The following is a 10,592-nucleotide window of genomic DNA, read 5'->3' on the forward strand; positions in this document are numbered from 1 at the left end:
ACGAAGAAGTATCGAAACAATACACGGTTTTTATTTTTATTTATTTTTTGACAGAAATGTGTTCTTCTGTGTCTTTCTTCACCGCACATATTTCGCCACATCAGGTATTTCCAGATCTTTTGTACGTATCTCGGCTGTTCTCTAGCCAGCCAGCAGCATCAGGGCTGTTTGGAAAAAGCCGTAGACTCTCGGTTGTGTTTCTGTTCATTCCTCTAATCCGTGCACTTGCTTGGCTGAGATCCTTCCCAGCTACAGCTGCAGCAGTTGTGGTCCGCTCTGCTGCGCAAATAGGTGGTGAATCATCAGCCACATAGCCTTAGAGGGTGGCCTCAGTGGTCCTCAGAGACGCACTGTAGCTCTCTGTCTCCCCCATGTGGTTCTTCATTGCACACCACTGGCACCACTGTGTGCAGTTGTCTTTTCCTCTGAAGTACACGTCTGTGTCAGAGGCCATGCTGCCATGTGCGGAGTGGGGTCAGACGCTACGTACGGCTCAATAATGCTACAGGAGCTGGGGGTATTTTGCCCGGGTGTTCCCTGCGGCTCTCAGGTTTTGGCCGAGCGGCCTTGCATGCAGGCTGAGTTTGGCCTGGATGGAGAAGACAACCCCTCCATCTGCACGCACAGCCCGGCTCTGCCTCACACTGCGTCGCAAATGCTAAGTCTTGGAAGATTCTGGAAGACAGAGATGTACCTTTTAGTCAGGCGTAACCAAAATCTGCCCCCGGTGGGCAGTCAGGTGCTTGGACAAGATTTCACATGGCCGGGTTGACCTTCTTGAAAATGTGTTCATTTAATCTTGACCTGTTAAAAACAAACAAACAAACAAACAAAAAATCAATGGTATTCAATGGTATTAGCGTTTTTTTTTTACTTTTGACTGTGTTCCCTTTAGAAAAACAAAAATCTATGTAGAAAGTTACAGACATGGATTTATGTTTTCGACCAGGGTCAGTTCCTGCCCATGACAGGGTTTTAATATTTAAATTTGTGCTTGAGGTATTTTATTTATTAATATTCTTCTCAATTATTTAAACGCTTCAGTTGGTCAATAAAGTAGTATCAGTTTGCTCTGTAGTACTTGACAATATTTATATTAAACAAAAAAACTACTTTCTCTAAACTATCTGGGGCACATGTGTCAAATTCAAGGCTCGGGGGCCAGATGTGGCCCACTGGGTCATTTTGTATGGTCCGTATTGAAAACCAAACACTGATGTGTACCTCCAATGACAGGTTGATGGCAGCACTGGCCCTCAGCTCATTTTACTACCTTGTCTTGTTCAACGTGAGGACACCTTCCTCTCTGTCTTCTCTCCTAAACTGTCTCTCTCGTCCTCAGGTATGAAACGTGCGTTCAGCCCGTCACCTCTCCTGGACACCGAGCTGGACAGGAGGGAGTTCAGCTCCTTACTGGTCAGTGCAGTGGACCTGGAATCCAGTTTTGAACCTCAGGATGAGGGTGCACTACCGGACGAGCAGTCAGCAGGGGGCCCCGTGTCTTCTGCGCCGTACAGACCTAAGAGGGAGAAAAAGCAGCGGAGCTACACGGTGTGTGACGTCTGCAACATCCAGCTCAACTCTGCCGCTCAGGCCCAGATTCACTACAACGGCAAATCCCACCAGAAGAGACTGAAGAAGATCGGCAACGGCAAGGCACCGAACAGCACAGGTAGGACCACAGACCCGTCGGGTTTTTTTGTCTTGTCATAGCGCCTTCAGACCGGGGAATTATTATCAGTGAGAACAGATGCAGGTCGATGGAGTGGCACATCTCTGTGTGCCCTCCCCCCCACCTCAGTGCATTTATTCAACAACAGTGAAACAAATTGGCTTGTGTTTGCTGAAGTGTGCTCAAAAATGAGCCGTGGGCTGCAGGAACAAACACTGGCGCCGGCGAGCGGCGGAGAACTGAATGAAGTCACAAAGTGAGGAGCTAATTAAGTGCCGCTTGTGTTTGATGGTGGTGTTCCTGCAAGTAATGAGATTAAAGTGAGTTAGGGCGCTTTGTCATTCCAGTCACATCCTTGATTGGACGTTTGCTGCAGTGGAATCAGAATGGGTCTCTCTCTCTCTCTCTCTCTCTCCCTTCAGTCTCCTGTATCCTCCGTTATCTACTTTACGAACTTCCACCCAAGAAACCTGCGTTAGCAGTTAGCTGGTTTGTCACTTTAACTGTGTGTACTGTATTATAGGAAATTCTAAAAGCCCAGTGAGCACAGCAGTTGATTCCCACTGTTTACCAGGATATAATACAGTGTGTATTACGATGTATTGTTCATCCTGTAATCTGGATTAGCAGTATTTTCATCCAGGTGTATTTTTGTCTCTTTGAGACGCAGAGCTGTGTCTGTCTATTTTTATTTATTTTTTGGAGATTACATTTCAGTTTCATCTGTGACATTATCTGGCGTTAAAGTGATTTTCACTTTTCACAAATATATAGCACTCCACATAATGAAGGACATTAGAATTAGTTATTTTACTCAAGCCTGGCCTTTGTCCCTTCCTTATTATTAATGGACCTCTAAGATGAAAGTGTCATCTGAGTTTTTAAATGTCGTCGAGCCTCAGCATCATTCATACCATATTGTGTAGCAGTCCTATAACAGGTGCAGATCGCTGAGAGTTCTAGTGTTGGCCATTCAACAGTGTTGACAAGATAAATATAAGGTTCATTCTGCTGTATATTGAGGTGAGCTAGCATAACATATTATACTATAATACATATTACTAAACACTGCCTTATTTGCTGTTTGTGATCAGTTAATATATTTATCAAGTTGAAGAAATTGGATAAAATTGTTGTATTTGTGTCCTGTGCAGTGAGAACATCCATGAAACAGGAGCAGGGAAGAACAGGAAACATGTTAAAACGCAGATCTTTTTCTTTTGATTTACTGAGCTTTGATTGAATAGTTCTTTCAAACGGATTATAACCCAGTTCCCTGTATAACTGAGTCCTCCTCGTGATACTCAGCTGTCAGCCGCGTTTAAAGAGCAGGTGTTGTGTGATTGATCGTGCTCAGTCTGGAGCACAGGCTGCCAGTGAAGCAAAGCTGACACGCTTGTTTGCTCAAGCAAATCAATGATCCCCCCCCCCCATTGTCCTGGTAACATTAACCCTTTATTTTAGCTCTGTACGAACTACAGCGTGACTCTCACTTCTGTGACGGTGACATAGTTGCATTACATTAGAGCAGTGGTTCTCCAACTTTTTCTACTCTGTACCACCTGAGAAAACACTGATCTCTCTGAGTACCACCATGATGACAACATTAGAATATAGCAGCGTAGACCTTCCCTGTTAGCTTCCACCACACAGGAGAGATGTTTATGTTTAAATGTTGTATTAATTGTGCATGGTAGGTTTCAGATTTATTCAATTGGAAATGTAGATGTGAAATATAAATTTTCCCCACGTACCACTAGAGAGCGCTTGCGTACCACTGGTGGTAATTGAATTGTAATTGAAACGATAAAACATGGGCCTGTTTAGTTGAACACAACCTTGATATATTCACAGGAATTGGAGAAAGACACTTAAAGATCTGAGTCTCTTTTTTTGTTTGCTTTAAAGCCATCTGCTGCCACCTAGAGGAAGAGTACTGAATTGTTCTTTCACAGTTACATAAAAAAATTATATATGTTTAAGAGCTATATATAAGAGCCCTTGAACATATATACATGGTCGTATAATGTCAACCATAACAAGTTAATGTTACAGATTTCTTGTTTTCTGTGACTCCATTCATGTGAAGTGGTTTTTGAGCTGAAGTGACTGTGAAAGAATAGACAGCTCATTTTTGACAGTCAGGTCTCTCAGGTCTCAGCGTGCAAAGCTTTGGGGAACGTTCTGGGTCGTTCTGTAGCGTCGTCCTCCATCTCTACCCCTTTGTCTTCACCCTTCTGTCTGCATGTCGTCATGTGGAATTCAGATTCTTCTTTTCTGGTCGGGCTCTGTAACGAGGCTGCGTTTCTCATCCCAGCGTGTGCACTTGACCTTGTTTTTCTTACCCAGCTAAATGCTGCCTAAGAAAACTACCAAAAAAAAAAACCACTGCGATATCAAAGTACAGTGGAAACTTGAGATACGAGCGTCCCGACATATGAGTATTCCGAGATATGAGCAAGTTTTCAAGCAAATTTTTGCTTCAAGATACCAATAAAGATTTGCGATACGAGCACGCTTACAGATACCGACACTGGGTGGCCGAGCACTCGGAGCAGCCCATGCCGCTTAACTCAGTTTTTTTAGAGGGTTTTTGTAGGTTTTCTAAGCTTGGTGAAATGTAGGCAGCACCTACTTTTGTGTACAGTACAGTATACTATATATTATATATATTATAATATATATACTATATTATTATTATATAAATATAATATTATATATTATAATAATTAATATAATTAAATTTAATATAATTATTTAATTATTATATAATACTTTTTATAACTTTAATAAAAATAAATTTTATTATATAATAAATTGTAATTATTTAAATAAATAATTATATATTATAATTATATTATATATATATATATAATTATTACTACTCACGCCAATCATTGGACGTAAAGAAACATTAAAGACAATAAACCATTGTTTCCCAAAAACTGGGTCGCGACCCTAAGGTGGGTCGCAAGGGTTTTTTTTTTTTGGGTCTGGCATCATGTTTCCCAGGAGTTTACAAATAATGTTTATTGACTTTGGTCGCAAAGCATTGTGACTTTTAAAATGTGGGTCCCCATTAACCTATTTCTATTACCTTTGTTAAACAGCCTGACTCTATTCTTTAGAACCTGGTCGGCGCCTAAAATTCAGCCAAACCTCCATGTGTGCTGTAGAAGAGTGTTAAATCGCGTCGTATCCGAGAACAGAGTCCCCGTAGTTCTAAATGTTCTATTTCTGTTCCAGCTGCTAGCGATTTGGACAGCGAATGTAAAAGTTTGGAGGTTGTGTTATCTTGTTTTGCGTGTTTTGTGTGTGAGGCATGGAGAGCGCGCCGGAGCGCTGTGCTGTAGAGATCCTCTCTGACATGCAGTCACAATCACACAGCCTTATCTGTGCTCACCTTCTGCTGACTCCCCCAGGCAGCCAGTCCTGCTGCGTCCTCATCTTCACCACACTTTTTTTTCCCCAGCTATGTATGTGTGAGCCTGTGGGTGCGTGGGTCTCTGTGCAGTATTTTTGCGATTTTATGAGTGCATCAGTGCGTGTGTGTTTCTACCAGACCTGATTTGTACACTTAGACATCTGTATTCTGCAGGTTGACGGTGATGTCTTTTACGTTCATGTGTGTTTCACACACTTGTCTCTATGTCAGCATGAGGTTCTCTCAGATTCTGCTTCACTGAGCTGACACAGGGTCCAGTCTCTCTCTCTCTCTCTGTCCGTCTGTTGTGTACATCAGATGTGTACTTCAGCCCTGGTAATGTATGTTAAACAGATTCCAGGTGGATGTTGGGCATCCACATGTTTGTTTTTGTTTTTTGGGGATTTTTTTTTTCTTCTTTTTTTACACCACATATATCTAAAAATATTCCAGAAAAAAGTGATATCTACAGATTTCCTGTAACAAAATTACTTGGCACTGAAATACTGCACCTCGCGGGGTGACTAAACAACTGTTTTTTTTACTTTTGGAGATGAATTCCAGCTGCTTTAGAACACTGTTTCACAAACGGTGGCTTGTGTTCCATACGTGGGCCGCAAAGAGTGTGAATGCACCCTCTCTGACTATGTATGTAATATTTTCTCTCAATTTTGGTTTATCCAGTCGTGGGCCAGATTGGGCGGTTCGGCGGGCCGGGTTCAGCCCACGGGCCGCAGGTTGATAATCATTGATTTAGAGTTACCTGTTAACGTAAAAGCAGGTTTTATGACTGTGGAAGAAAACAGCAAACCGGTAAACCTGTGACCCTACTGCTGTAAGGCAAGGGCACAAACCATCTTATATTCTCCAGCAAATACACTTCCCTTTGTACCAAGCAGCCCTAACGATCTGGAATGTTCTGGAATCAGAACCCAACTGTCCATTCAGTTTTACTAAATCAAATGTTTCTCTCAGCCAAGGTCACAAACGGGAGTAATAAAGGAGAAGTTGCACACCCCTGACAGGAAGCTTTGTGCACATCAGCGTATTTACTTCCACAGACCGGTTGTGAACTGTAATTAATCACTGTCATTTCCAGAACAGATGCTGAAATGATGATGGAAGGTTGCAGACTGTGGACAGCAGCCTGCTCTGGCTCCACCAGGCAGAGATGCTTGTCATGAATCCTATCTAGCAGAGTGATTGTTTACCTGTTTGTAGTAGCCTGTGCTTCTGGTGTTAGCTTAGCGTAGAATTCGAATTCCGAATAGAGCTGCGGAGTCCGTGTGTTTCCACCTGGTGTCTTTTTTGTGAATATTAATGCAACGCGGCTCTTCATTCCACTTCACCGCCGTCTCGGTCTGATGCTATCTCCCCGTCCCTGTTCTAATAAAGCATATGTAATTGGATTAAAGGCAGAGATTTTCCGCATGAATGGCCCTCACATCTGCTTTTCATGTTTCCCCTTTTGAAATTTTTCCTTTTTGGCTACAGTGGCTTTTCTTTCTCCACACTTGCGGACACCCGTGTATACATAAATCTGCGTCAGTCCTCAAGCTAATCTCACAGTTAAAGTCTGTAGTGAATATGTTCAGCTAGGCTTCTGTAGCACACCACTAAATCATGAGTGATCAGGTGTGCTAAAACTCCGACCAAAAATAGCTAGGGTTGAAAAACGTATTTCAATGTAGGTAAACAAATTTGCTAAAAAATAAACAGTAAAAATATAGCTTAAAATTTGCTAAAATGTTGTGTTATATATGTGTAAGAAATGCCACTAGTGGTAGATTTTAAACTCTTAAAACCAACAGCAATATTGCTGAAAGTTTGACAATAATAAAACACAACAAAACATGTAGCATGCTAACATTCTAAACATGTAAGCAAAAGATGAGCCAAAAAGTCAACCTTGGTCTGAAAAACAAACCGTATTAAAAATTTGCCTAATTCACCCCAGATATCTTTAAAAGGTGACATTGACATGAACGCTAAAAGTTAGCCAAAATTAAAAAACAAAAACTGAAATGTGCACAAATAATAGCAATAGCAAAAAAAAAAAATTGTGACCACAATTAGCTAGCTACCATTTATCAGTCTATAAATATCAAATGGTCAGGAAAAAAAAATCTCAAATTTTTTTACTTAAAATGAAAGACCAAAATATGGTCTTGAAGTATCTTACTTATATTCGCGTACATTCATATATTTTATTAATAAAAGACCACAATTCCCCTCGTACTTTCATTTTTTGTGGCTTCTATGCATAACCTGAAGGTTAATGTGGCTGCGTCAGTCCTGCATCCCCCCCACCCCCCGCCCCCATGTGTCTTCCTCCTTTTCCTGCCTCAGGTTATGACATGAGTTCAGGGAATAGGTCAGAGGGCAAATAAGGTGACACACACAGAGCCTGGTGGAGTGAGGAACACAACCGGCCCAATCACGAGGCCACAGAGAAAAAGGCACGTCTCGGAAATCATCGGAGGTCTGTGTTTACGGGCTCTGTGACAGGTCGGCTGCTTCCGTCTGTGGAGAAGGCCAAGCAGATTTCACTATCAGCCTTCATCTAGCCTGTCCTATAGTGAAACCTATTCTGCCAAAGCATCCTAAATGAATTCTGCGGTTTTTAAAATGTCATTAAATACCAGTCGCTTCAACAGTGTTTTGGTCACATTGCAGCTCTGACCCCATTTTCACTCACTTCTGCCTCCATATCGCTGTGTCCTTTTGTTCCGCACCTTCTCCAGAATCAATCTGGGGTTTTTTTTGTTGGTTTTTTTTTCACTAGCAAAAAAACCAATAAATCAGTCGCTTCGACAAATACAACCTGAACAGATGAAATGGAACATTTTCCTGACAGTAATTTGTTTCTTTTGTTGACTGTGTTTTGTTTTTTTTTTTACTTTTCATCCCTCTGGTGGCAGTTGAGGACAAACTCCCATCAGAGGCCTTTTTCTACGTCTACAGACCATCACAAACCACTGTACCTAACCTGACCGACACTTTGACCATCATCTATGAAAAGGGAGAATTACCTCCCAAGAAGGTAGAAGCTGCGATAAGGTCAGACAGAAAGGTCACGGAAAGCCTTTTGGAATCATATGACTCTTGACTCTTAATTATGTTGTCGACCCTAGTGCCCAATCACATCCTTGTCCATCTCTGTCTGAATGGTTCACGATGGTATTCCGTTGTGCTGTACCTCCAGTAGGGTACCAAAGGTTGAGTATCGGCTGTTTATTTATCACTTCTTGTTGTCTTGTAGAATTTCCCGGCTCAGTTTTTTAGAAGATCCCTGGTGTGAGTGATGGGTATGGGTATGGGAACTGGCTGGGCAGGGGACAGGAACGAGAGTGGGGGGAGGGCATGTGTGTGAGTTACCCACAAACACAAAGTAAAAAACAGTGCAGCGACGAACATGGCCTTTTAGGTTTTTTTTTGTTTTTTTTTTGCATTATCCCGAGAAACATAATTTTTGTTTGGTTGTTGTAAATCACATCTGTTTTTTTTTTCTTTTGTTTTTGATTTTTTTGGCATGTGACCTTGTACATCACATCTGCGTACCGGTTTCTGAGACTTTTCTGAGACCTAGATGTTTTTTCGACATGGTGACACATCTAAAACGTTTTTTCTTGCCTGTAAATGACATTCAGCAAGAAAAAAAGTAAGTAAAAACAAAAACATAGTAAAAACATTTGAAAAAAAAAAGACTTTTTATTTTTTTTTCGACACCCCGGCTGTAATTGTTTGGCCAATAACCATCACCGTCTGACAATAACCATCGCCGCCTGACCCGAGATCCCGTCTCCTCTGCTGTAGTTTCTCCACTTCCTGGAGGTTTTATGCAAATACCGCTGCCAGTCTCCTGGTGTGAGTGGGCAAACGACATGGCACACACAATGCCATTTAGAGAGCAAGCCAAGCAACTAATGAATGATTTTCATTGTTATTCATGTATTAATTTATTCGCTCATGGCAGACGTGATCCTGGGCTGTAATATGCAGATGTGGGTTTGTTCCTCCGTAAGAATTTTCCGGTCCGCTGCTTCTCGCTGCCGCTAATAATAAAGACAGGACAAGGAGAGAGAAGTGAAGGGGAAAAAACCGGGGGGAAAGGGGATGGAGAGGAAAAGACGTGGTTATCTAAATAAGTCCTGTCATTGACCACTTTCTTCTGCAGATGTAGCCATTCACAGTCCTGCCAACCTGCAGTGACCAGGTGTGTTCCCGCTGCCAATGATCTTGTCCTTGACACGAAGGTGAACGTGTACAGTTGTCCTCTCTCTGTTGTTGACAAGACACCGAACAGCTGTAGGCTGAGGCATCTCTTTGGACCTGCAGTATTTTTACCTGCTGTTTGCGATGACGCGAGGTATGAGGCGTCCTGTGCAAACATTGGATTTCCTTTAGCTTGAAACCAAAAATCACACTCAACACTCAATTTATATTCCAGCGCCCCCTAATATTTAGGGGCAACCGCAGTAAACCGTGTCCAATGTCAAGGGAAATTATCTTTTGTGATTTATACCTTTCGTGAATATTTTTTTTTCCCGAAAGCTTAATGATCCTTGTGTTTCAGCCATAGTCTGTTTACTTTTTCTGCAAATTGCTAATTTTGGCTTCCTGCTTATACCTAGTATGTCCAGTTCCAGCAATTAGCAACCCAAATAGCATATACACTTTCACAAAGAATATGTGAAAACCTGGCCTGTTTAGTTGAACATATCGCTGATATACAGGAATTGAAGAAACATCATCTTCTACAAATCTAGGCGTCTTTATTTTTTTTGTTTCTAGCCGTCTGGTGCCAACTAGCAGACGAGTAATTTAATTGTTCTGCCAGTCGCTCTTGCATAGATGAAGACAATGAAGACAAATTATTTGCAGGCGCATTCCGACCAATGAGAGATCATCAGGTAAGCAAACCTGGTGTTGAAAAACGCAGCAGTGAAACGCAAAGTGAAGAAAGTGACAGGGAAGTAATGTAAGTTAACTTCACCACAGCTGTGATTTAGTCTCACTTTTTCAGGAAAAAGTCCCAGGAATAGGCAGAGCATTCAAGTCTAGTCTGATGGATATTAATCCAGGCATGAGTTTCCCTGTCACAAAAAAAAGAAACATATCTGCTACAGAATGTTTGAAAATATGACTTTGCAGTATGATGTCAGTATAAGTTTAAAATAGAAATATTCTTCACATGCAGCTGCTGAAAAGCACCTTCTTTTTCTGTTTGAATCTAATAAATAGTTGAGCGACGGCGTTTTCTCACTGCATATGCATCGACATAAACATCAAGCACCGTGAGATTCCCACAGCTAGTTGGTCGTGTGACGTGTTCTTTTCTTCACGTGTCCGTTCCATCAAGAGGTGTTGACGACTAGATAACGAACAGGCAGTAAAGGAGAATTCTATTTTCTGTATTTATAGTGGATATTAAAGCTCTTTTTTTTAGAAGTTTAAGGGGTGAAACGGCCACTTAAGGCCCGGGGGGAGGAAGGG

At 41.7% G+C, this 10,592-nt stretch overlaps 1 protein-coding gene across 1 annotated transcript in view; it reads left to right on the forward strand.

The window, feature by feature from the left end:
* The first annotated feature begins 1,146 nt into the window (after positions 1 to 1,146).
* The window catches only part of znf385c (zinc finger protein 385C), an 83,317-nt gene continuing 73,871 nt past the window's right edge, over positions 1,147 to 10,592 (forward strand). Inside the window, exon 1 of the mRNA XM_025064847.1 lies at positions 1,147 to 1,672. Within this exon, the coding sequence (XP_024920615.1) occupies positions 1,345 to 1,672 (328 nt within the window). The 5' untranslated portion in view covers positions 1,147 to 1,344. The remainder of the gene's footprint in view (positions 1,673 to 10,592) is intronic.

The sequence above is a fragment of the Cynoglossus semilaevis genome, chromosome 17 (genome assembly GCF_000523025.1).
Source record: "Cynoglossus semilaevis isolate Cse_v1.0 chromosome 17, Cse_v1.0, whole genome shotgun sequence".
Taxonomy (NCBI): Eukaryota; Metazoa; Chordata; class Actinopteri; order Pleuronectiformes; family Cynoglossidae; genus Cynoglossus; species Cynoglossus semilaevis.